Raw genomic sequence first — 26,134 nt, 5'->3', positions numbered from 1 at the left:
GCGCTAGTACAGAAGATGACAAGGCTCATACGGGAGCCCCGGGCGAGGATCAGATACCTTCTTCAAGAACCTTCTTAATCTGCGAGAATGCAGACTACAGTACATACAAGGTCGTCTCAAATTAACAATCTTCAAGGCTCCAATTCCCCCTACAAATACGGGAGCCTGCCCGCCTTCTTTCTTCACCAGCTACCTACACTGCAAGAGGAAGCAAAGCAATTTCCAAACCAAATCAGTTTTTCACAGCAGAGTTCTGCAGCTAGCCGATCGGCAATGGCGACCAAGATCTACATCGTGTAATGCTCCGCCTCTGCTTGCTCTTCTTCCGGCTGGTTAGCTCGATGATTTGATTATTACTCTGTATGATTCAGGTACTACTCGACATGGGGACACGTCGCCACGCTCGCGGAGGAGATCAAGAAAGGCGCCGACACCGTCCCCGGTGTCGAGGTCACCGTCTGGCGGGTGCCGGAGACGCTGCCGGAGGAGGTGCTGGGGAAGATGCACGCGGCGCCGGGGCGCGAGGACCACCCAGTCATAACGGCGTCCCAGCTGGCCGAGGCCGACGGCATCCTGTTCGGCTTCCCGACGCGGTTCGGCATGATGGCGGCGCAGATGAAAGCCTTCTTTGACTCCACCGGCCGCCTCTGGCAGGAGGGCTCCCTCGCCGGCAAGCCCGCGGGCATCTTCCTCGCCACAGGTACGCAGGGTGGCGGCCAGGAGACCACGGCCCTCACGGCCATCACGCAGCTGACGCACCACGGCATGCTCTTCGTGCCCGTCGGCTACACGCACGGCGCCGGCATGTTCGCCATGGACGAGGTCAAGGGCGGCAGCCCGTACGGATCCGGCACCTTCGCCGGCAAAGATGGCGGCAGGACGCCCAGCGACGCCGAGCTCGCTTTGGCGGCGCACCAGGGGAAGTACTTCGCCGGCATCGCCAAGAAGCTCAACGCCGTCTGAACTTGAACTGCTCGGGATTGCACAACGTGTGTGGATGATTTCCAGTTGCACAATTTGTTTATTTAGCAATTACTACACTCTTACTGGCTTTTATATCTTGTTTCGAAAGAATAATAATGCACATGGGTGAGTTCGGGTTCCTGCTGTGGATGGTGACAGCGCTGGTTCATGGCAACATCGTCGAAGAAATGGTGCATGTGTCACGGTTCATGTTGGTCAATTCACTGATTTACTTAATATTGCAACTTGATAATTGTCATGTTATATAGTCCGGACGAGCTGCCGTGCTATACCACGGGATGAAGGGAGGCCATTTACATTTATACTTCCTTCGTCCGGAAATACTTGTCTTAGAAATGGTTAAAAATGAATATATCTATAATTAAAATAAGTCTAGATACAACCATTTTTAGGACAAGTATTTTCAGATGGAGGGAGTATATTGTTTGATGAAGCTCAAGGGCAACAGTGTGTGAGAGGACTTGTTCCGTCTAATTCAAGTATCATTGAATTTGAAACTGATAAATTCAAAAAATTTACTAAACATTCAGTTATCTCAGATGTAATATTTACATTGAAACTATTGTTGTTCTAGGGATATCTACAGGTTATTTGTGAATGAATTGGCTATTTTTATAATTATTTTGAGTGTTGGGTACTTAAAAAAACAGAGGCGAGCGTTTAAGGAATATAATTGGATGGTCTGCTCTTGTATCTGTATCCGTGGACCAGTCCGCGAATAAATAATGTGTATGTTCTGAAAGTCGGTGTTGTTATTAGAGAGAGGAGGAAGGGAGAGAAGCCAGACCACCACTATTTGACCGGAATTGGTTTTGAACGTATGCCTCTTCGTTCTTATACCATATTACGGGAGAATATCAGGTGCTATTATTTGTCAAAAATTATATTTAAGTGTTTTAGAAAAGGGGTGTGCTACGCGTCTTAAAAGATCCGCCGCCTCGCGAGCCGTAGCGTCGAGGGCCATTCTTCATTTTTCTTACTTTTGCAACATAGGTTTTGTTGTGAAACTTTTTGCAACATGCATCATGTTGCATAAGACATTTGTAACATAGGTTGTGTTTACAGATATTTTTTTTTGCAATAAGGGTATTGTTGCGGATTTTTTTTTGTAATAGACGTTATGTTGTAGAAATTGTTTTCCCGCATCGTCGCATTGTTGTGTTGTCACTGTAACATTCCTCGTGTTTCACAAACATGAGGGATGTTGCAAAATCCTAAAACATACGATGGGTGGGACTAATCCACGCGTGGTTGGCGTAGAATCGGCAAGATGATTATGATCATTTTCCTTAAAAAAATCAAAAAAAATATGAGTGTTCACAAGACATGTGTCACAAACTGTAAAAAGTTAATATTGAATCGATAACTGAGGCAATTATACTTCAAACATAATCCACTTGGTTTCATGTTCTTGCATTTTCTGAATTTCCTTTCCGAAACAAGCTAGCCATAAAATCTCAAGGCCTCACACACCATGAACTACTCCTAGAAGCCAGTAGCAAACGCGTACGCATGCAGCTCTCCCGCCTGAACCAGCACACCTTCCTCTCCCTCCTCAAAGCCGCCGCCGCCTCCGCCTCCGCCTCCTCCCGCCGCCTCCCCAGCCTCCACGCCGTCTACATCAAGCTCGGGTTCCTCGCCCACACGCGCATCACCAATGGCTTCATCCAGGGCTACTGCGCCACGAGGCGAGTCGCCGACGCGCGCAGGGTGTTCGACGAAATGCCGCGCCAGGACACCGTCTCCTTCAACTCCATGATCCACGGCTACGCGGTGTCCGGCGACGTCGCGTCAGCGTGCCGACTCTTTGAGCAGGTCCCGGCGCCGACGCCCGTCACGTGGACGTCGATGGTCGCCGGGCTCTGCCGTGCCGGGGATGTCGGGTCGGCGAGGCGCGTCTTCCAGAAGATGCCGGAGAGGGACCTGGTCTCGTGGAACGCCATGATCTCTGGGCACATCGGGAACAGGCAGCCCGTCGAGGCCCTCTGTCTCTTCGGGCGGATGATGGAGGAAGGGTTCGCGCCCAACCGCGGGACGGTTGTCAGCGCGCTGTCAGCCTGCGCGAGCGCCGGTGCGTTGGAGACGGGGAAGTGGGTCCATGTGTTCGTAGAGAAGAACAGGCTCCGGTGGGACGAGTTCCTGGGGACGGCGCTTGTTGACATGTATGCCAAGTGTGGCGCTGTGGAGCTTGCGCTGGAGGTGTTCACCGGCCTGAGGGCGAGGAACACGTGTACCTGGAATGCCATGATCAATGGCTTGGCCATGAATGGCTACTCAGCGATGGCGTTGGACATGTTTCGCCAAATGGAGCTTGATGGAAGAGTGGTTCCGGATGAAGTGACCTTTGTAGGAGTCCTCTTGGCATGCAGCCATGGTGGATCTGTGGATGCAGGTAGGGAGCATTTCAACATGATCTCCAAGAAGTATGGCATAGGGTTAATCCTTGAGCATTATGCGTGCATGGTTGATCTCCTTGCCCGGTCTGGTCATCTACAAGAGGCACACAAGCTCATTACAGAGATGCCAATGAAGCCAGATGTTGTCATCTGGAGGGCATTGCTTGGTGGATGCCGGCTCCACAAGAATGTCAAGATGGCCGAAATTGTCATAACTGAAATGGAAGCGACCTGCAGTGGAGACCATGTGCTCCTGTCCAATCTCTATGCTGCAGTAGGGAGATGGAGTGGTGTTGAAGATGTTCGGAGGACCATGAGAAGCAAGGGGATCGAGAAGATTCCTGGCTGCAGCTCGGTTGAGATGGATGGTTCCATCCATGAATTCATTTCAGGTGACAAGTCACATCCATCATATGATGACATTCATGCAAAACTGATCGAGATTGGTGGAAGGATGCAACAGCAAGGTCATGTCACAGAGACCACTGAGGTGTTCTATGACATTGAAGATGAAGAGAAAGAGCAGGCGGTTGGACATCACAGTGAGAAGCTTGCAATAGCGTTTGGGCTCATTGGAGGACCTCCAGATGCTACAATCAGAATTGTCAAAAATCTTCGCTTTTGTATGGATTGCCACAAGTTTGCTAAGCTAGTGTCCAAGATTTATCAACGGGAAATTGTGGTTCGTGATAGAGCCAGGTTCCATCATTTTAGAGGGGGAACTTGTTCTTGCAATAATTTTTGGTAGAAGAGAATCACTAGCACAGTGGCAGTGGTATACAGTATGTCTTTCTCAGTGTGAGTTTCTGCTTGCTAATTCCTGTTTACTCTTTAGTAGGATATGATGATGCACAGTTGTGTGAGTCAACGTGTGTAGTCTGGGGATAAGTTCAAAATTCTTGATAACAGACCTGAATAAGTCAAGGAACATCATGAACTCTAAACGAACTAATGAAATCGTTCAGTTGTTCATTTGCACACATGTGAAAAAATATTGATGAGGACAAGGAACTATTTTCAACACTATTTTTCTTGAATTTACTATTGTTGCGGGTCTCTTGAAACTTTAGAAGTTCTTGTTTTTCAGTTTAAATTCGATAAAAATAAATAAAGAATACTTAGGTTATACAACTCACGCGTAGCATTATGTAAAGTAGCAGTAGGAGAGGACCCTATTGATAAATATATACTAGAAAAAGTGGTATATGGTAAATATTTACAACACAACTCAACTTGACATTTCTCAAAAAAAAAACAAGAATATCTTGATGAAACTGCCGAAGGGGTTAAGAAAGGCTACTATTCTCTTTTGGATGTGTTAATACCTCTTATTAGCAACATTGCACAAAAATCTGCAGAAGCATCAGTAGTGGAGCTTTGCACATCATGATTGTCAATGTAGTCCTTGTAACTGCATTATGTCCTTGAAAACCTCTGAAAATATTACAAGCAAGGCACCCCCCATAACAAATGAGAGGGTTAATTTTCCTCCTGGGACTATAGGGGATATAGGAGCTTCCAAGTCATTTGAGTATCTCTCTGACCAAGACATAGCTGCAGGGAAAACTCCAAAGAGTACTAGAACTGAAAAGAATACATGCAAGGGTCAGTTTCATTCCTTCAAGTAACAAATATAATATTTCCACAATCAGTAAACCATACGAATATTCTGCACTTCCTATTCACAAAAGGTTACTGCAGTAGATGAAAGCAATCCATATGAATGTTCTGCATTTCTGTATCAGTATATTATTTTGTGGCTGCAGCCTGCAAGGAGACAGGTATTTCTCCTTGGGATTAGAGACACTGTAAAAGCATCCTTACCTCCATAAGTTCCTGCAAAGTCCAATGCCTTGAAAAATATCTCTGGATCAAGCAGTGACAGAACAAGCGGAGGGAACAAAGTTACAAGGTATGTCAGAGGTTTGTTCTGTCCACTTGGTAGTTTGAGCACTGCAAAGTTTTATAGAAGAGGCAAAAAAGAGAAGGATAGTGAATTAATAACAGTAGGCTGCAGTCCCAGAAATCTGGCTACTGTTTTGCTACCTTCATGTCTATCTCACATAAAATTGGCCAGGTTCTACTCTAGACCTCTTCCTAGCTTAAAAATATGATTGCTCTGGAGTCTGGACTGAAGAAGATACTTACAGTCTGCGATGAAGTCTGTGAGTCCCAGAACAAATCCGATGTATGATGTGCCTATTGCCAGAAATGAGAATGCCTCAACAATAGGCTGCAAACAAGAAGGTGTGTCAAATCAATCCCAATTTATAGCACATCGTAAGAACATCTTGAAAATACTTACCCCCACTGTACCATTGCTTGACCTAAGTTGTTGTAACGGATCAGTAATAGCCCCACTTTCTGCAAACCCCGGGATTGTCCCCAGGATGACAGCATCCCATACGAGAAACAGAGCAAGGGGTATGGCAGTACCTAATACAATGGCCTTCCTGCAAGATTCAGTAAGATTGTCATATGCCTCTGGAAGTCACCAACTTAAGATAGTGGCGTGATCGGTCCAACATAAATATGTCTGCCCCTTTTTAATGAGAATTTTTTCTTGTTCTTCAAGATCTTGTGTTTTCTCGAAAGAAGGCACATATTGTTCTGTTGTTGCAAGTCTGAAAACACTGTATATCTCTTTTTAATGTCACAAGTCACAACTGCTGTACTTATGCAGGTAGTGTCAGATTTATCTTCACAACCTTACCTTACTTTTGACAGGTCTCCCTCCAAATTTGTGCAGAGAACAGGAACTACATTCTGTTCAGGAAAATACTCAGTCAAATGCCAAGAATAATTTTTTGAAGTGAATATGGTAAGCAAGAATACAAGATTACCTGATATACAAATGAAAGAGCAATTATTGGTATACTTTGGGGAGCAGCAGCAAAATTCGTTTCGAGAAGAGAACTCCACTGTATGTTTCCACTTGCCACCACCTGTGAAGGTTACATCCATTTGTTCAGCGTCTACACTCTGTTTGTAGGATATTCCTTACGCGAAATAAATTTCCTAGTGGTTTGCTCATGTTATCTTTGTCAGCGGACATGAGTTTTTCTCTCTACTCGTACCATTACTGAATACTAAAAGAGTAGCAATATTTCCTATCAAACAGGACCTGTTTATCTGTAAGCATATTGGATTTTGGATCTACACACTTGCACTCACGTAGCTCACTGTATGTGCAGAGTTGGACTATCTTAGAATTTTATCTCACTAATAGGATATTTTGCAACCAAAATTAGTAGGTCCTAAGTTATTTCAGGAAATGCAGTCATGTTTCATTCTCTTTGTCAACTTCTAGGAGCCTAGGATTATCAAGGTTCCAAATATTTATGATGGATTAATGTAAAACAACACTTACCACAAGAAGTGTGAAGGATGCTATGATACTGAACACCAAAAAACCATTCACGGCACCAATGACTCGCTGACTGCAGCCATCGAGAAGATTAGTTTTGGTACTTATAATCTCTACCATGTTATATGATAAATTGCCTAAGTAATTGTGGACATCAGGACAAAAAATTATATAATAAATATTTGTAAGTAGCAAACTGTCCATCTTTTGAGAACCTTACTATTGATATGTGCATTTGTTTTGAAATCGAGAATGAAGTTAACCCTTAATGGTCAAAAAAGTAAGAAGTAGTAGTCTTGAAGCTACACTGGACGTGGTCAGGAGCTCCCATAACATAGAAATATTTTGCAGTGAACCCTGAAGTTAAGCAGCAGAGAACTCGGAAAAGGAGATATCTGCTTGGTCATTGTTTTTTTGCTATTACAGGAAGTGTATCACATAATATGATGCGGTAACATTTTTCAGTTACCTTCCGAAGTAACATAGTCCACCAAAAGCCAGTGAAAACAGGGTGGCACTCTCCCATCTGTAAACATACTCATGTCATCAATGGCTGATGAAAAGAAATTATTGAATGGTGACTGAAATGTATGGTGATGACTAATGACCCTTAGTAACTGCTAAGTAGAACCTGCATGCTTGAAAATATTTATGTGAATTGTAGAAGTACCAACTAGTGTAGTTTCCGTAGCAGTTATTTATCACATAATGCAAGTTCTTGATATTTTGTTTTTCCGGGGTTATAACACAAGGGTCAAACATATGATAGACACTAGAGTGCTATACACGACTAGTAAGAGGGATACAACATTGTTACGACAAAGATTGAGAAAATGAATATTGAAAGTGAAGATCAAGGAAAGAGGTCATACAATGGAATGCCCAGTGAGTTCGTTAAGATCTCTGAAGAGCGTGCCACATACGCAACAAGAAGTGCATAATGTATAAACAAATATGAAAAGCTGCAGGCACATAGAAATTATGGTCAGAATTTCTCCAGTCCAAAAATATGAGCTTGTAACTGAGTGTCATTACATAGGCTTATGAATCCCAATTACGATTTGGAGGTCTTATACATAAATAAACCTCAGCCGTATTGAATTTATCATACCAAACTGTTCTTACTCCAGCTGTCCCTAGAGTACGCTTGGCCATTGAAACCTGGAAAAAATGCGCCTTCAGAGAGCATGCTCGCTACTTTCAAACCAAGCAAGATAGAAAATATACAAGGAACGAAATACATATCATAGATGGCTAGATGCAACACCCCACCAGTTATTGAGTACTTTCTCATATTTGGAGTGTGTATGATTCTCTATCTTTTGCCAGTCTTAATAGATGGACCTTGTGTTCAGGTAAAATATGTCCAAACACTTCATATGCCACTTTTTAGTTGCAGATTCATTTTAGTTGCCTCTAATAGAAATTTTTATCAGGAAATCAGCAATGGGATGGCACGTTAACTACCAGCGAGACACTTCCAGATCCTAGTTCACACATTGTATTGACATTTACTTCAGCAACTAACAGCCCTGTTACAACCTGGAGAAAGTGGTGGCAAACAAAAACTGTCAGTGTAGACAAGTAAGTGAAATAGACAAAATATTGGGTGAAACTATCAAACCCTCCCGTATCAAGGTGACACACACAAGAAGATAAATATTCTTTATGATGAGAATTTATCCAAGAACGCGCAATGCAAAAGGGTTTGTTTACCTTTGAGAGGCTTCTCTGATTGCATGTCACCTCTAATACATCGGGTTTGATAGTTTACCCAGTCAATTCTGATTCTATTACCATATATGTCCAGCAGAAAACGCATGTGACTGCTGAGGCCAAGAATCCAGCTTCTTGTGTGACGGCAGGGATCGCGAGGATACCTGCCCCGACCTATGGCATCAATGTAGATGAAAAGGAAGTTCAGTTATGTAAACATAATATGCCTTTGCTTACTCTGAACTATTCCTGAAATATATGTTCACTCCAAAGGGATATTTCAAGTAGTTTCTAACATGTGTGAAATAAGGCCGCTATGGTAGAGCATGTATCAAAGCTGCCGAGGCTTCCAGGTGCGTAGCATTAGTCCTTTATGAATTTTTCGGCTTGCAATATTAGTTTCATGAGACAGGGTTGTTATCTCAATGTTTTATCTGATCATCTGTCGCGTGTTCTTTTCTCATTTCAGTGATTCTCGACAGGCGCATTGCATTTTAACATAGCCTTACCTGCAGCCTAGTACGCAATCTGACATCAAAATTTCAGGTCTTACATTTTACATCCAAGGCGGCAAGAAGGAAGACGGAACCAGTGATACATCGAAGGCGGTAAGAAGGAAGACGCAATCTTACGTTTCAACTTACCGTTGTGCCGGCCACAAGGAAGACGGAACCGGTGATACTCCCTGGCACATCCAAGCGAAAAACAGAGACACAATCCCATCAGGTGCACCCCCAAAGGCAAAAAAAGAAAAGCGGAAGAAAGCTCGGCAAAGCAACAGACTGCATGATCTGAGCATGGTTACCAGGCTCGTGCTTCATGGTGGCCTGGTTGACATTGGAGAAGAGGCGCTCCAGCTGCGGTGGCGAGCTACCCGGCGATCGCCCCTCGGCAGACTGGGAACAGCGGCATCGCTGCAGCCTCCTCCTGGCCTCCCCTGTCCTGCTAACCGCCGGTGTTCTTACAGAGGAAGGCGGCAAGATGGATGATGCCGGCGGTGAGCTCAGCAGAGGGCAGCACTGGAGAGCGGCTGCTGCCATTGCTGCGGCTGCCGCTGCCGCTTCTTCCTCTCAGTAGAGGTAGGCTTGGAGCTTTCGCTTTTTTGGTTTTTTTCTTTTTCTGTTATCTTCCGGTTGTTATTGGTGGGGGTTTGTGTGGCGCAGGTGTACAGGCTGAAAAGTTCTGGTGCTGTGGCGCAATGGCAGTGTGAGTGTTTGTGGATCAGCTCTGTGTGGAAGGAAGGAAGCTGAACTGTCACTTGCCCAAACTTTTTGTTGTTGCATGTGCGTATGCTTAAGGAAGGATCCATGATCTGTTGTGCGATGGTTTGCAAACTTGCAGTTGCTTTGCTGGTACGTTTGATTTTATTTTTTTTCATAAAAAATACAGAAAAAGCTTTATTAGCCACCATCGATCTGCACCAATTATAGATGCACACTAGCGTGGTCGATCTGTCAGAAAAAGATATGCACCAATTGATTTTAAAAAAATAAAAATAAAAAATGATGTCAGAATGCCGAAGTCAAACGTCTGATTACATAAAGCATGAAAAAAAAAATCATGGCCAGCAAATCCATGTTAGAGCACAAGAAGTAGTCTCCCAAAGATCTTCAAGTCTGTGGGCCACCTCCAATATCCTCGAAACAAGAAGAAGCAAATCCACCTCCAATGTCAGTTTGCTCGGCTTTTGGGTTTGTTCGGTCATGCAAACTTTTGGGTTTGTTCGGTCATAGGCCGCGACGATCCCTGCTAGGCTTGCCGATGATGGCAGCGGCGTGACCTATGGGTGTCGTCCCCTTCTTTGATGCATTCTTGTGCCCTTCTTCGAGCATCGAGGGAAACCCTAGTTCTAGTTCACTGGAGCGGACGGCGGCAACAGCAGCACGACATCGTCCCCTTTTGTGAAGGTATTGTCTTGGTTGCTCGTGGCGTACCCGGTGTCGAATTTAGAGATGTTGTATGTCATGCTTGCTTTGGGTTGCTTCTCAGAGCATGGGCATCCCGGGTACAATGTACATCATCGTCGACGCTTTCTCCATGGCTTCTCCCTTCAGCCTGGCTGGGGTCCAGCAACCCATTTCGCGCCTAAGGTGGGGGCACATTGATCCGGCCAGTTCTAGAGTCAAGGACGCCGTGAAGGAGGTGCCTCACGTTGGTCGTGACGCGGTCTAGGTGTCCTGTGTCTCATCTCTTCATCATCCTTGGCTGGAGTTCGGGCTAGGCAAGTTTAGTGCTAGGTTGCATCCGATGTTCGGCTCTTCCCACACCTAGTGTGGTGCCCCCTTCCTCTCTTGTCTATGTTGTTGTTCTCTCATACGGTCATAACTATCAATGAAATGATACACAAGCTTTGCATATTCGCGAAAAATGTCATATTGTTGATCCCGCCACAAAACACTAGTAGGCCCAGCACTAATATAAGGCGACTTCTCTAGGAAGCCCACGACATCGAAGACCGCCACCTTGCTCTGACAAGTGGAGCCCACCTCATTTTTTTGTGGAAGATGGAGCTAGTTCGTTAGGCCTACTCTTGAAAAAAATTTGTTAGTTTTGGGTTTGCACCCTTGTTTCAAGATGGGAAGAATACCTCACGGACACCTCAAGGAAAGCCACGGTTCTTGCAAACATCATTGTCGGTGCATAGTGCTGAACTATTGGAGGTGTACACAGTCTGAACGTGGACAAACCATATCGACCAAAGATTGCCTAGGGTCCTCTAGCGGCCCACATAGTCATGTTAAGGTAGGCGCTTGGAGGAGATAAGGATGGGCATGTTAACTCCGGGATCATATCATAACTAGAGGTTATTTACATAGTTTGGCTGGAGATAGGATCATGGTGAAAATCGATGATTGTTTAACAGAGGAATATGCCCCCCCCCCCCACCATTCTTGGAAGACCTACATTTGTACTAGATGCAATCTAGCTCTTGTATTCGCTGAACCCTCTATGTCAATATAGCTCAGTAGCATAATGTAGGGTTATTAACCATCTCGAGACCCTGAACTTGGGTATGAGTGGTAAATTCATTACAATCACCATTGTCAACTCCCTGCACCTACCAACTGTTATATTTGATTTACACGTTGTTATATTTTCTTTTGAAAGTCTAAGTTGACTTTCTAAACTTTAGGGCTGCCTTTGCAATACCGTAAGAGAAGGTGATAGAAAAATGTTGCTTAGGACTGCTTAGGTGCTAGTTGAAGTATCTAGTGTTCCAGCTCCTTTACATGTACCTCTACTACTACTAATGCATAGTTTGACGCCCATATGATCATGAAAATTATGTAGTGATATAATTTTAACAGTATGACATGTATACACTATGCTATAAATTTGCAAACCTGCAGTATTCATTCCACATATAGAGAATCAAAACGACAAATCTAACAAATTCGACCGTGAATTGCACGTGATTCGGAACTTGGTGGGGAATGTTAAACCCATGCTATTCGCAAAAAAAGAGAAAAAGATAAACCGATGTTACTCATAATAAATAAATAAATGATGTTGGCTTTTGAAGATGGACTATATGCCGCAAAACATTCAGTGGCGTGTAATTCATATTTTGCTGTCAAGCCAAGGACTGGTAGCACCCCGGGCATTTGGACGGATGGAGTGTTTGTTGCAACAAATACACTAGTCTATCTCAACACAACCAAACTATTGTTTTCTTTTCCGGTCCCAAAGATGACGAGGCCCTGAGTGTTCCTGTGAGTGTTTGGGGTTGTGCATCCGATGACGGTACACATGGCCAAGTCCGTCCAAACCGCCCAGGGATCTCGAAGCAGACCTGGCCAAACGGGCCGGCCCGGCACGACACAACCTAGCCCATCGTAATTGTGCCTATTGAGCTATATTTTAGATATACATATATAAAAAATAAACGGGTCATGCCGTGCCGGCTCGCGTGCCCAGGCTCCAAGCCCAGGCACGGTCCAAGGCGTGCCGCGTGCCGGGCATGGCCGTTTAGCCCGTGCCGTGCCTGGCCCATGGCGGGCCGTACCGGCATGCTCGCGGGCTGGCCCATTTGGCCACCTATGTCGAAGCCCTCGTGCATAGGACGAAGCCGCAATCCTCACCAGTCAGTGCAGTATTCAAGTGGCAGTTCCTGTCTAGACTAATCTAAAACAAGAATTTTGGGATGGAGGGAGTACTAGTACTACCACCAGTGTAGTGCTTTTGCCTGAATCGGCAGCTCCAGATCCCATCAGCGTTGCCGTTTACGGCGAGAAATAAGCTTATCTTGGGACCAAATCGCACACTGACAGACCGCCAGTCTGACGCGCAGTTTAATTTACAGTAAAAATAAAAAGTTCAGATCGGATACAGCCCAGATTTGTTGCGCTCCTCATCCCTTCCAGACGCGACAACTTGCCCTTAATGGACACCCACACCCACACACAAATAATCTCTCTCTCTCCCGCGTGCAGGTGCAGGTCCGTCCGCAAGTTGCAGCCGCAGCAGAGCGGAGAGCGCATCGAGACGGGCGGCATGGCATGGACAACTGCGGTTCGTCTCGTCCTCACGTGTCGCCGTGTCAGCAGCAGCCACCTCCTCCCCAGCCACACAAAAAATGGCAGCTTTTACCGCCTCGGGCTCGCCGCTCCGCCCGTGTGGCCGCCCGGGGAAGAAGCGTTCCGCCCGTCGCCCGCCCGGATCCACAAAGCCGGGGGAAGGGACCAGAAAGGCCGCTTTTTTTAGCCCCTCCCGTCACCGCGGCTCACAGGTGCCGCTTCCCATGCCCGCCCTCCGTCGTTAACGTCACCCTCACACCCCTCATCATCTCTTGGCACCTTCTCCCCCTCCGTCCATGCTCTCGCTCTCCTGAGCCCCCTCCCTCCTTGTTCCGCCGCTGATCCCATCCCCCTCCGTGGCCGCCATTGGCGCCGTCCGTGCTCGCCCAAGGTAACGCCCGCTTCCTCCCTCCTCCTCCTGCTCTGTTTCTTGGTTTGGAAGGCAGACAGAGAGCCCCCGGCGTCCCGATTCGCCTGGGCACCGGGCCGCTGCCGTCTGTTTGCTCTCGGTAACCTCGGTCATGGCGGCAATGGGGCGGGGAGGGACGTGCCAACGTGGGGGATTTCTTGATTCCGCGAATCTGGCCCGCCTCTCTTTTCGCGCCCAACCGGAAAAGCCATGTTTCGGATCCTCGAATCCCATGGGAACAGGAGGAATCAATGTGTGTGTGGGTGGGGGTCAGGGGCGTGTCCCAAGGAACCGCTCATGCATTCTTTGGATCTGTGATTCATCTCCGAGGGAGAAATGGCGGATTCATCCTTACGCTAACAAATATTTAAGCCATCTTTTTATATTTTTTGCCATTGATGCATTCAGCTCGTAATTAACCTTGCTGCGCTCATGTTTCTGCCTGCCTGCTCTGAAGAGATGGCGAAAGTGACCCTCATCTTCAAGCTACCGTACTACACGGAATGGGGGCAGAGCCTCGTCATCGCCGGCTCCGCGCCGGCGCTCGGCTCCTGGAACGTCAAGCAAGGGCTGGCCCTGAGCCCGGTCCACGAGGGGAACGCGCTGGTCTGGTGTGGCCAGGTTTCAGTCCCCGCTGTCTTCACCTGTGAGTACAGCTACCATGTGGTGGACGACCACAAGAACGTTCTCAGACGGGAGGCCGGGGAGAAGAAGAAGCTAGTGGTGCCGGAGGGCGTCAAGGACGGCGACGTCGTCGAGGTCCGCGACTGGTGGCAGGTACTCATTGAAACTTTCATGTGTTCATCCAACTGTCCTCTTGCTTGCTGGTGTATATTTACATTCTGTACAAGTATTAGCCACATTGGCAGCAACCATGAACGAGGCTTACCAACTTAGCTGAATGTTATGTATCTTTGTTGTTAAGTTGCTGCTTATATGACCATTTGGTCGTCGTCTGGATTCAGGATGCTTCTGAAGCTCTTTTCCTCCGGAGTGCGTTCAAGAACGTCATTTTCAGCACAACTGATAATGCTAAAAGGCAACTGCAGCCTCCTTCCCTCAGCAAAACTTTGGATCCTGAAGGTAATATTTTAAAACTGAAAGTCTCAAACCGATGGAATCAACTGGCACCGGAGAAGCCAATCAACACATACCTGATTTAAAAAAAATACTAGCTAAATGCTCGTGCGTTGCTACAGAATTTATATCTGTTGTATATTATGCATTGTTTAAATGCTTGTGCCGCCATAGTCCGTGAGTTCGTGCAAAATGAAGAACTATTATCTGAAAATCTACATCAATGGAAACAACCATACGTGCTCCGTGCTAATTCGTAATAACTTAAGAGGTAAACGAACCGCCACCAGCTCGGATCTTTATAAGAGTAAAGATACTGCTAGGAGCCCGTGTGTTGCTACGGGTCGACAATAAATTTAGTTGAAAGATTACTGGAAACCTGTTAAAGTATTTAAAATAATCATGCAAAGTCCAGTTGGATTGATTGTCAAGCCACTGGCTCCAAACAATAAAAGGTCATCGTAATTTTTTGAAGAAAAATGCTATGAACATTAGTTTTTGCAGATTGCCTTATTGGCAATGCTTGAAACATTGGGATCTCTACAGGAATCAAGATAAATGCAAGGATAATTTTTTTAGAGTTTAGGACTGCCGTTTGATGCAGATCTGATGGTTGGTATAGTCCGAGATGAGCGGACTGTCGCCACAATAATAAACAGCCACTGCAATTTTTTGAAGAAAAATGGTATCAACATTAGTTTTTGCAGATTGCTTATTGGCAATGCTTGCAACATTGGCATCTCTACAGGAATCAAGATAAATACAAGGACACAAAAATAGGGTCTAGGACTGCTGTTTGGTGCAGATCTGGTGGTTGGTATAGTCCAAGATGAACGGACCGCCGCCATCGGTTTTGATCTTTACAAGAGTAAAGATTTGCTGAATAATAAAGAATGTAGCATAAGCTCTTTCCATGCTAAATACATGTTAAGTAAAACACTCTTTTCCTTCCTACTTTATAGTATTTGTAGAACGTTCGAGGTGATGTCTCGTGCTTGTAGTATTTACTATTTAAAGAATTTTTTCTATTTAGTCTTTACCAATGGAGTATCTGAAAGTAAACAAAGAAATGAACTAATTCTGCTTTGATGGTTAGATACAACATTAGCATTGAGCTGTGCCCTCAGCAGAACCTTATCGTACTTGGTATGTGTGTGGCGTGGACTTGTTTGTTACCTTGTTTGGCTCTGGTGGTTTGCTTTATATATAAAGCGGGGCAGAAGCCTTTTTCGGTACAACATTAGCATTATTTGAATTTGTCTTCTATGATCTTTGTTGAACAGATATTGTCGTGCAATTTATTATCAGTTGTCCTCGGCTAGCAGCTGGCTCTACTGTAAGTATTATTCATACACTTTTGTTTCCGTTTATAAGCTATGATTAGTTGTACTTAGCGCCCTTATCGCATCATAGTTCAATGAGTTATACTTACTTGCTGGTGTCCTAACTATTGCCAATCACAAAACTTCAGGTTGTCGTCACAGGAAGTAACCTCGCAGTAGGAAATTGGAAAGCTCAAAATGGCCTCAAGCTCAACTATGTTGGAGATTCCATTTGGAAAGCCTACTGTGTGTTGCGGAAGTCTGAGTTCCCAGTAAAATATCCTTGTGCAAAAAACTATTTTCTTAGTTAGTATTTTTGTATTATTTGTTGTGCCAACACTAATGTGTTGTCCTTAATAATATTCCACATATAAGTACTGTCAAGTTAGTGAAGCAGGAGTCTCTTCATTGGAGTTTGGCCCAAACAGAGAGGTTGATGTGGATTTATCATCACCCAAGCCATCCAGACACATCTTATTATCTGATGGCTCCCTCCGGGTAACGTCTGCATTCATAATGAGTCATCCACTAAGAATGTTCTAGCAATTCATATATTCCTTGCCAGAAAGCTTGGTAGGTACATGCTACTATTTAGTTCCCGCAACCGTTTACCATGCTATGGTGCATTAGGAAATGAACCATATTCAGATAGAACCCTGCCACGCTGTGCTTAGGCAAGAAAGCTGAGGATGTAGTATGCATCATACACAACTAGCGTGTCGGACTAATTTAGCATTTGTTTTATCAGGAAGCACCATGGAGGGGTGCTGGTGTTGCCGTACCGATGTTCTCAATCAGGTCAAATGAGGATCTTGGTGTTGGAGAATTCCCAGATCTTAAACTTCTTGTTGACTGGGCAGTCAATTCGGGTTTTCATCTTGTTCAGCTCCTTCCTATCAATGATACTTCTGTTAACAAGATGTGGTGGGATTCATATCCATATAGGTACTACTAAGATACACTGCTTCATCCTCCCTTGTGCTTTTGCTTGAAGTATGAAAGACACATTTCTGAAGAGAAAATAATGTCCTACACGTTCTTATTTACAGCTCACTCTCCGTATTTGCGTTGCACCCCTTGTACCTGAGAGTGCAGGCGCTTTCAGATGCTATTCCAGCAGATGTTAAGGTCTAACTTCGTGTGCCTTTCATATTAACTCTTATACTAGTCTGTTTTGGCTTCTCGTTTCACTGATCTCTTCAATTCTGAATCACCTGATCCGGTACTCAATTTTGCATATTGTCACAGGAAGAGATTTCGAAGGCAAAGAAGGAGTTGGACAAAAAGGTAATGCATTTTCACGTGTATAAAGTATCATTTACTTTCTGTCATCACTGCAAAAGTAAATCTCTGACTATGCTTTGCATTTGGGCTGGATGCACTTCTTGTCCTTGCTGCTCTTTTGCTATGCTTGCTCTTTAAATCAGATCATCCACTGAAAAACTTCAAAAAGTGTGGCTTTGCTCATGGAACCCAAATGGTTCTTGGACTTTTTGCAGATCTAACATTTTCCCCTAATGTTAAAATAGGACGTCGACTATGAGGCAGCGTTGGCCACGAAACTCAGAATTGCCCAAAAAATATTTAATTTAGAAAAGGACAAAGTGCTAAATTCAGCTCCGTTCAAGCAGTTCTTATCTGAAAATGAGGTATAACTACTGGCATTTCATATTTTTTTAGTCCACTTATTTCAAACTACATTTGATTGCTTTCATACCACGTTTCAATAGGAATGGTTGAAGCCATATGCTGCATTTTGCTTTCTTCGGGATTTCTTCGATACATCAGATCACAGCCAGTGGGGTCGGTTTTCTCAGTTTTCCAAGGAGAAGGTATTGGAAATGATATGCTAATGATCCCATATTTCCTGCATAGCTTCCTAATAACATTCTACTATTTAGTAAATTCTGCAATTTGGTCTAGTTCTTTCTGAGAGCGCATATGGAAAATACACAGCTAATAAGAGATGTCTCTTTATGCAATTTCTTGCAGCTTGACAAGCTAGTCGCAGCAGATGCTTTGCACCACGATATTATACGCTTCCACTACTATGTCCAATATCATCTATTTACACAAGTAAGTATTGGCCGTTGTCATTCAGAACTCTAGAAATGTATATACATTTGTGGACATTCATTCTCATTCCCTCCTTATTAGTTATCAGATGCAGCTACATATGCAAGGAAGAACAAGGTTATTCTGAAAGGAGATTTACCTATTGGTGTTGATAGGAACAGCGTGGATACTTGGGTAAACCCTACATTATTTCGCATGAATACCGCTACTGGTGCACCTCCAGATTACTTTGCCAAAAGTGGACAAAATTGGGGTTTTCCTACATATAACTGGGAGGAGATGTCAAAGGATAATTATGGGTGGTGGCGAGCTCGTCTGACACAGGTTATTAACAGCACTGTTTTATTTTTTCCCTGTCTGGCAGTCACCTTTGCTTGCCATTACTCATCTGCTATTAGCATGTTGCAGCTATCAAAATTCTTCACAGCGTATAGGATAGACCATATTTTGGGTTTCTTTAGGATCTGGGAGCTTCCAGAACATGCTGCCACAGGTCTCTGTGGAAAATTTAGACCTTCAATTCCTCTTAGTCAGGTTCGTTTCTTATCCGTTTTAAAAGAAACAAAAGGGACCAGAAAAAACCTCTATAGTAGTTTATCTGACTTGTTTCTGAGTTCACTTACAGGAGGAGCTTCTAGGTGATGGTATCTGGGATTTTGATCGGATGAGCCGCCCATATATTCGTCAGGACATGCTGGAGGTAACCATGTTCAAACCGATGTTCCGGAATTGTTTCAGTAAAGATGAGGGTGCCAGCAGCATGACGTTTTTATCATGTTTCAGGAGAAGTTTGGATCTCTTTGGACAGTTGTTGCATCCAACTTTCTGCACGAGTATCAGAAACACTGCTACGAGGTAATGCAAAGCAGTTATATTCTCCTTTTATAACAGTTGGACATATGGGGTACTTGAGTCTGCATGTGAAATTATTATTGATAGCAACATATTATTAGTTCAGTAATTATTACAAGCATATCTATTTCTCAATCTAAGGCATGTGAATTTTTAACTGATGTTCTTTTACATGCCATTGCTTCCTTTAATTTCACTTGTCTTTGACTGGTTCATTCATGCATATAGTTCAAAGAGGAATGCAACACCGAGAAAAAGATTATTACAAAGATTAAAACCAGTCCCGAAAAATCACTCTGGCTGGAGAAAGAAGACAGTATTCAGCGTGGTCTGTTCGATCTTCTACAGGTAATTCGGCCTTCTGTTGTGCACACACTGTATCCTCATGTTAATATTTTCTCCTAACATCCGCCTCCTTTTTCTTCTATCAAATTTTGACTAATATTTTTGAAAACATATTAAAGTAGATCTGTTTGTTTGTTCTGCAGAATATAGTCCTCATCAGAGATCCTGAGGACTCCACAAAGTACTATCCCCGTTTTAACCTGGAGGATACTTCAAGTTTTAGGGACTTAGATGAACATAGGTAATCTTTTTTTCGCAGTTATAGGTGCTTCTGGTTGATCTGTAAAGTTTCTTCAGGCTTGTTGATATTGATTAAGTACTTAGTGCAACAGACTAACGGCGTATGAGCATTGTGATGTTGTACTTAGTTGCGATTTTTATCTTCATCGTACTGCTATAACCTCTTAGTTGCATAATCATGGTTCATATTATGCATTTCCTCAAGAAAAATGAATTATATCTTTAGTAGGCAGTTTGCTATCAAGATAATCAAAATAGTGTGCAACCAACTTTAGTTTCTTGCTTATACTCCCTCCGTCCGAAAAAGCTTGTCCCAAGCTTGCCCCTGGTGCTAGATACATCCATTTGAGGGACAAGCTTTTTCGGACAAAGGGAGTAGTACGCTATTGATTTTAACATTATGTCCTAACCAAATCTGTCTTTATTGACTATTTCATCTTCTCATCGATGTTTTTTTACAGCAAAAATGTCCTTAGAAGATTATACCATGACTATTATTTCGTTCGCCAAGAAAATCTTTGGCGACAAAATGCACTGAAGACTCTACCTGTTCTATTGGACTGTTCGGATATGTTGGCATGCGGGGAAGATCTTGGCCTTATCCCTGCTTGTGTTCACCCTGTATGGCATCTTTCCTGGACATGCTAAAAAATAACTATTGGTTTGTGCTGACTATGTTCTTAAAATAACAGTAAGATATTTATCCAGGTTATGCTAGAACTCGCGTTGATTGGATTGCGTATCCAGAGAATGCCTAGTGAACCAGGCTTGGAATTTGATATTCCGTCCAAGTACAGCTATATGACGGTGTGTTTCACTCTGTTGCCAGTATTACACTCTAATTTTTTAGATGAAAATTTACAGTATTATATTAAGACAAAATTTAAAGTAAGAGTTGGAAATATAAGTAAAAGTATGCTACATCAGGTGATAAATTGTGTTGGATGACCTTCCAGGTTTGTGCTCCCTCATGTCATGATTGCTCCACATTACGTGCTTGGTGGGAAGGAGATGAAGGGACAAGAAGTCGTTTTTACAAGACTGTAATTGGCAGCGACAAAGAGGCCCCATCTCGTTGCACCCCAGAAGTAGTAAACTTCATTCTTCAGCAGCATTTCGATGCACCGTCAATGTGGGCAATCTTTCCGCTACAGGTATAGGACTTCAACTTGTACCATATACTCCATCCAGTAAAAATATGCTGTTTGGACATAATTTTGGCTAAACTTTTACAGCATTGACAGCCAATAAATTTGGAAATATTGGATTGGATTTGTCTCAAAATTTACTTTGAAATGTTAACATTTTGGGGTTTTATAATTATATTGTAGTACAAATTAATTATCAAAGTTATCTTTTGGAGACTATCAAATGTCCAAACATCATATTTTTAAGTACTGGAGGGGGTACTATGATTGGGTTTTTAACAGAAACAAGTACATGAATATACTTGGGGTTTCTTCTTTACCAGGATCTGCTTGCTCTGAAAGACAAATACACCGCAAGACCAGCAGCGGAAGAAACAATCAACGATCCCACTAACCCGAGGCATTATTGGAGATTCCGTAAGTTCATTTTTTCCAAAGGCTATTCCTGACACAATGCCTCTTTTTCGTGCAAATACAATATACTCCTACTACCTGTTTCGTTATTTGCCTGGTTTTAGTGGCAAGGTTGAAACATTTTTACAGTTCAGTATGTGTTCCTGCCAGTGTCTACTTAACCATTTGATGTGGAGCTATACACATCACTGGAGGTGGCACGGCGGACCAATTTAATATCTGGGGACAAAAGCATCATCAGAATGCTGTCCCATCAACTTCAGCTGAATAGATAACACCCGGGAGAACTTGTAGGACACTATCGTTTTCGAACGATTCGTCAGCGTAGCCTTTCTAAGCTAAAGCGACACCTTTGGAGCCTCGCATGTGATTTGTGTTCCCATTGTGTATATTTAACCCCGGAAAGCGTATCTTTTTCCCCCCACCTTGGATCTAACTTGTTTTCCCAAAATACATCTGCTGCAGGCCTACATGTGTCACTGGAGTCCATACTGGAGGACAAGGACATCCAGGCGAGCATCAAGAACCTCGTCACAAGCAGCGGGAGGTCATTCCCTGGCAAGAAAACGGACAAGGCCTAGTCGACCGGCAAATTGTAGGAACAACAAAGGACCGCGAAGAACAGTCAGTCGTCGCCGGGCACGATCATGATCATGAGGAATATATAGGATAATAAGGCGGTGTATTACCGCCATGCCCCGTTGAGCTAGCTGATGTTGTTTCGGCTAGAGAAAATCGTTACGCCCGCTCATAATTCCTTTTTCGATGCTCTGGAGAATAATAACTACTGGTATATCATTCTATATATCAAGGCCGGCTTGTGAAATAAATGATCCTGCGCCCCGGTTTTTGTGTCGTCGAGATCTTCCCCCGCCGTCTTGCCTTCACCTGTTTTTCTGTTCTGCGTGTTTTCTACTCCCTCCGTCTCATAATGTAAGCCATTTTTTGACACTACACTATTGTAAAAAAAACGTCCTACATTATGTGATAGAGGGAGTACTTATGTGTGTGTGATTCAAGGCCCTGAAATGGAGTTCCTGATGCAGCTTCTGCATATTTTCATCTGCTCTTTGCCCTCTGAGAAAGCTGTTTTTTTCTTCTTTTATAATCTTGCTGTGAACCGTGTCCTCTGAAGTCTGAACCTGGGTTCTGGCTAAGATGCGGTTCCATTTTCTTTGGTGCGGAGCAAAAGGGGAAACAGAAACGTCACCTTGTTGCTTTGCATCATGACACCATTATTATTCTATTAGAAAAAAAGGGTTAGCTTTTGAAGCTTAGGTTTAGTTAGGTTGTACCAGATGCCGATTCATCAGTGAAACATTTAGCGAAAAGTGTCGCTGGCTTTTTGAAGGTAAGGGTCGCACTCATCTTGCCTGTGCGATAAGCATGGCTGGCTGGCCGTGCGTGGTTAGTTTAACTGTTCCCTTCCATGCCGGCATGGCATATGGTGGGATCTTGCTTGCTTGCCCTTTGTTGGTAGCACGGTGGCACTGGGACTTCTACATGACTTTTATTTGTGGACAGGTGCCATCTCTTGCCGCCGGCCATTTGATGGCAACAGTGCAAACTTCGGAAATTGAAGTTGACACAGAGTAGTAGATCCTGCTCTGCTCGCTGGCTCAGCAAGCACTTGGTCCGGAGAGACGTGACCTATGTGTGACAAGGGGTATGCTTAGTACTCCCTCTGTCCGGTGAAGAGTGTATATCTAAAATTTTTAGAATAAATTATGGTGGTGAGTGAAAAATGCATTGAAAATATGCAAGCCACCATCTCTTTCCTCTTTAATTACCCAACCCTCAATGAGCTAAGTGCATGTAGAAATTAAGAAGACCATGTGTAGATTGCTATTGGTCTTGATTACCATGTGATGAGAGAGAAGTATTTTTTTCTCACTTTAAAGTGCATTGGGAAGATAGAAATACACTCTTTTATGGACAAATTTTGAAACTAGATGTACACTCTTCACCGGACGGAGAGAGTACTCTATAATATCATAGTTAATCGTCCGTGCGTTGCAACGAGCTCATACATTTGTGGTCAGTTCAACGTTAATTATAGGTGGCATATGGCTTACACTCATCATACTCTAGATTTTGGTAAGATTTAATTTGAGTGCAAGAAAATGTTTTGTTCAGTTGAGATTTTGATAGGAATTGGTTTGATTTGAGTATTCGTAGGGGAAAGAAAGGAAAGTTTTGATTTTGGGAAGATTTGATTTGATTGAGTATTCTTTTACCTGCCTGATCTTGCGGCATAGAGCACTCATCTCTCTCGGCAAAGCACCAACGTGAAGTACGCTTGCCAGGTAAAGTTGCCACCACGCACCCAGTGGTGGAGGCAGGGCGCCTAGCACGGGCTAAGGCCCTTCCCAATACACATACCCCATCATTCCCCGTCGATCAAAGCCTCAAACACCATCCCCTCATCTTCGGATTCTTGCTCTTTTGGCTCTTCCTATTGACTATCGTCCCCATCTCTCTTCCCAGCACCCCTCCACCTCATCGAGCAAGCTAGCCGACTCGGTCGTGTGCACAGAGAGTCGGGGAGATGACGGATGCGATATTGCAAGCCGAACCGCGCCATCGTTGCGAGCGGAGAAGATGTTGCAAGTCGTGTTGCCCGGGTGCAACAATGTTGCAAGAGGAGGTGTTGTCGCTACTCATTGTTTCCTCATGCCAACCCAAGCGTCGGCGTTGTAAGGTCGGTCTCGACTGCTACAAGGATGGGGGATAGCCACCCAGTGCGTCATGGGCATCCCACTTGTTTCCAACGACTATGGTGTTGCAAGGCCCCGACGAGCGCAAGCACCCTCCGTTCCCTTCTCTATCGACCGGATAGGGTACCCGATGCTGCATGGGGCTAGACAGTGCAACTGCAAAACCTCGCTAGAGTGGTACAACCGATGGCCGGTGCTAAACACGAAGTGATAGCAACAACCATTCTTGCTCCAAGGCAGTGACTGATGCTGCAAGGTGGCTCTCTCTCAACGGTGTTGCAATCACAGGACCTCGTCGCCATTGCAAACATAGAGTGTGTCGGCGCTGCAAGGGGTGGTTGTATCAGATGTTGCAACGAGGCACAACCGGTGCTGCAAGGGGCTGGGCGTAGCATCAGATGTTGCTACAACCCGGTGTTGCAAGGATGGACGCCTCACCGGCGTGCTGTGGGGGGTGGGCACTAGGATGTGCAAGTGATGCTGCAATCCTGCTATGTTGCTGCAAGTGTCCAACGACGTTGCGAGGCAGGGCAGCGCTGTTGTGTGGCCATAACATCTGAACGAGCGGAGATGGGCGCCACAGGGATGGCCGATGCTACAAAGGGGGCATCTGTTGTGCATGGTGGGGAGTGGAGTGCGGGTGATGCGAGGCGGGAGGAGGACAATGCGGTGCATGGGATGCGACCGTGGAAGGCATGGAGGACGATGCATTGACCCAATCCGACGGGCACACACATGATAATCAGACCGTTGGAGAGGTGGCTGATCTTTTCTCCCTACAGTCGGTTGACGCCTAGCGCTCTCCTTTTTGGTTTGGCAGGTAACCAAGACAGTTCAGGTAGTTAGCACAAAGTTTGGACGTGACAACCTTCTTTGGCGGAAATATGTGAGATCATGTACATCTATGCGTCTAGGGATGGAGACGGAGCGAAAACGGATGGAACTGAATATTGCCTTTGTTTTCATATATTTTTTCAAAAGTGGAAACTAATAGCACAAGAAATGAAACCGAAGCGAATATGGAATGGACACCGAAACGGAAGCGAGTGTTCACCGGAACCAAAGACCCCTTGAACCATAGAAAAACCAACAAAGTACACAATGAAACCAACAAAGTACCATTGAACTTTGAGAACACAAAAACTTGGGAGACAACACAAAACTTGGAAGGCGTTAAAATATTAAGATATGTCGTGGATATATAATGAGATATCAATTTGTGCATAAATATACAACTTTGGCAATATAAAAACTTGGAAGGCGTCAAACATCCAAACATTGCATCTTAAATCACAACAGTGCTCATACGCTCATACCGGTGATATAATAGTGGACTTGAACACAGTTCAGACATCATTGCTTACATAGTTGACAGCTTGAATAGTTGTACTATAGTACACACTCCAGCTCAGCACGAGAAGTGTCCACGATGCATTAGTAGTGTAGAAGTTAGGTCATATGGGTTATTCTGCTCATTATCTGAAGGGCCTAATTATGTGTTTGTTGGACTATAAAATAGCCATATGTCCACATTCAAAACGAAATCCCTGTATTAGCGAAAATGAAAAATTCCGTTTCTGCGTCTGTTTCGCTGAAAAAGGTTTTTTTTAACATAGTACAGACGCAAACACTTATATACACGCGCGTATACTTATCCCTATGAACGCACACACGCACACCTTACTCTATGAGCACCTCCGAAAAACTGAGCCGGCATATCACGTCTCCTTTCACTGAATGGGCATCGCCAAAAATCCTAAAATAAATTCAGAAATAAATGCGAGCAATAGGATTTGAACCCTGATGGGCTGAGGATACCACAGTCCCTCTAATCATCCAACACGCATAAAAAATTCTGTTTCTGTTTCTGTTTTATGAACTGCGCTTTCATTTCTGTTTTTTCTCTCCGTTTCTGTTTTTCTACAACAGAAAGTTTCCGCTCCATTTCATGCATGTTTCTTAATCGATGAGTTTTGTGGGATGCCGGCACCTATGACAATGCCTTAGGTGCTAGACTTTCTAGAAAACATGGTCAGCTGCGTGCCACACGTGCTGTCTTTCTATAAAGCCAACTACAGTACCAGCTGTAGCTCGGAAAGAAAGAAAGAAGCTGAGCAACAGCCGCCAGTTTTCTTTTAAACATAACTGAAACCATCTTTCTCGAGGAGAAGCAACAGCAGCTTGGCCTTGCCCCCTTTATTTAACCCCGGCCGTTTTACGCACCAAACCCATCATAAACACACACACACACACATGGTTACGCGGGCCGAGCGTGGACCATATTCCCCGCCAGTCGTTGGCGCGCGCAACCGGCGCACGTTCCACCGGAGGCCCCGCGATCCGGGCTAGGACCTACTGCATGAGCCTAGGACGGACGGAATGCGATGCCCCGTCGGTGATCGGCCGCCGTGCGTGTGTCCAATTGGGAGTTTGACGAGGAAGGACGGGGATTTAAAGCGGCGGAGGCGGAGGAGATCTCCTTGCCTGGCACCTCTCCTGGCACCCATGCCCCTCCACCGGTTGGTGGCCGCCGGCAATGCCACTGGCCCTGGCG

The 26,134-nt window shown here is 44.5% G+C and overlaps 3 protein-coding genes across 3 annotated transcripts; 2 read left to right on the top strand and 1 right to left on the bottom strand.

Annotated features, from left to right (window-relative positions):
- Nucleotides 1-41: 41 nt before the first annotated feature.
- On the top strand, nt 42-1,107 carry LOC125541068 (quinone-oxidoreductase QR2-like). The gene is made up of 2 exons (XM_048704557.1): nt 42-296; nt 372-1,107. Exons 1-2 carry the CDS (start codon nt 88-90, stop codon nt 961-963), a joined length of 801 nt encoding a protein of 266 aa, XP_048560514.1. The 5' UTR covers nt 42-87; the 3' UTR covers nt 964-1,107.
- Nucleotides 1,108-4,524: 3,417 nt separating this feature from the next.
- LOC125535818 (tyrosine-specific transport system-like) lies at nt 4,525-9,641 on the bottom strand. Its single transcript, XM_048698887.1, has 14 exons — nt 9,269-9,641; nt 9,108-9,148; nt 8,545-8,637; nt 8,215-8,289; nt 7,859-7,908; nt 7,620-7,709; nt 7,217-7,273; nt 6,751-6,820; nt 6,224-6,325; nt 6,094-6,146; nt 5,686-5,833; nt 5,529-5,613; nt 5,205-5,333; nt 4,525-4,964 (listed from the first exon to the last, which is right to left on the bottom strand). Exons 1-14 carry the CDS (start codon nt 9,501-9,503, stop codon nt 4,774-4,776), a joined length of 1,419 nt encoding a protein of 472 aa, XP_048554844.1. The 5' UTR covers nt 9,504-9,641; the 3' UTR covers nt 4,525-4,773.
- A 3,457-nt stretch (nt 9,642-13,098) lies between these two features.
- LOC125535817 (4-alpha-glucanotransferase DPE2) lies at nt 13,099-21,718 on the top strand. Its single transcript, XM_048698886.1, has 23 exons — nt 13,099-13,371; nt 13,847-14,166; nt 14,355-14,472; nt 15,750-15,802; nt 15,938-16,065; nt 16,157-16,286; nt 16,537-16,733; nt 16,838-16,916; nt 17,037-17,075; nt 17,318-17,437; nt 17,519-17,620; nt 17,781-17,864; nt 17,946-18,188; nt 18,273-18,398; nt 18,490-18,564; nt 18,648-18,719; nt 18,945-19,064; nt 19,205-19,302; nt 19,763-19,922; nt 20,010-20,108; nt 20,258-20,455; nt 20,773-20,866; nt 21,329-21,718. Exons 2-23 carry the CDS (start codon nt 13,849-13,851, stop codon nt 21,442-21,444), a joined length of 2,769 nt encoding a protein of 922 aa, XP_048554843.1. The 5' UTR covers nt 13,099-13,371; nt 13,847-13,848; the 3' UTR covers nt 21,445-21,718.
- The last annotated feature ends 4,416 nt before the right edge of the window (nt 21,719-26,134 follow it).

Source organism: Triticum urartu, chromosome 2 (assembly GCF_003073215.2).
Source record: "Triticum urartu cultivar G1812 chromosome 2, Tu2.1, whole genome shotgun sequence".
Taxonomy (NCBI): domain Eukaryota; kingdom Viridiplantae; phylum Streptophyta; class Magnoliopsida; order Poales; family Poaceae; genus Triticum; species Triticum urartu.
This window is presented reverse-complemented; position numbering and strand designations above follow the sequence as displayed.

What these genes read in the sequence shown, in the direction of transcription:
- LOC125541068 (XM_048704557.1), top strand. Translation starts at nt 88, where the DNA reads ATGCAGACTACAGTACATACAAGGTCGTCTCAAATTAACAATCTTCAA. An exon ending in GCGACCAAGATCTACATCGT is followed by an intron (nt 297 to 371) that starts GTAATGCTCCGC and finishes TGTATGATTCAG; the next exon opens with GTACTACTCGACATGGGGAC.
- LOC125535818 (XM_048698887.1), bottom strand. Translation starts at nt 9,503, where the DNA reads ATGGCAGCAGCCGCTCTCCAGTGCTGCCCTCTGCTGAGCTCACCGCCG. An exon ending in GATCTGGAAGTGTCTCGCTG is followed by an intron (nt 7,909 to 8,214) that starts GTAGTTAACGTG and finishes CATTTTTTCCAG; the next exon opens with GTTTCAATGGCCAAGCGTAC. An exon ending in GGAGACCTGTCAAAAGTAAG is followed by an intron (nt 5,834 to 6,093) that starts GTAAGGTTGTGA and finishes TGAATCTTGCAG; the next exon opens with GAAGGCCATTGTATTAGGTA.
- LOC125535817 (XM_048698886.1), top strand. Translation starts at nt 13,849, where the DNA reads ATGGCGAAAGTGACCCTCATCTTCAAGCTACCGTACTACACGGAATGG. An exon ending in TATCTGATGGCTCCCTCCGG is followed by an intron (nt 16,287 to 16,536) that starts GTAACGTCTGCA and finishes TTGTTTTATCAG; the next exon opens with GAAGCACCATGGAGGGGTGC. An exon ending in AGGGACTTAGATGAACATAG is followed by an intron (nt 19,303 to 19,762) that starts GTAATCTTTTTT and finishes GTTTTTTTACAG; the next exon opens with CAAAAATGTCCTTAGAAGAT.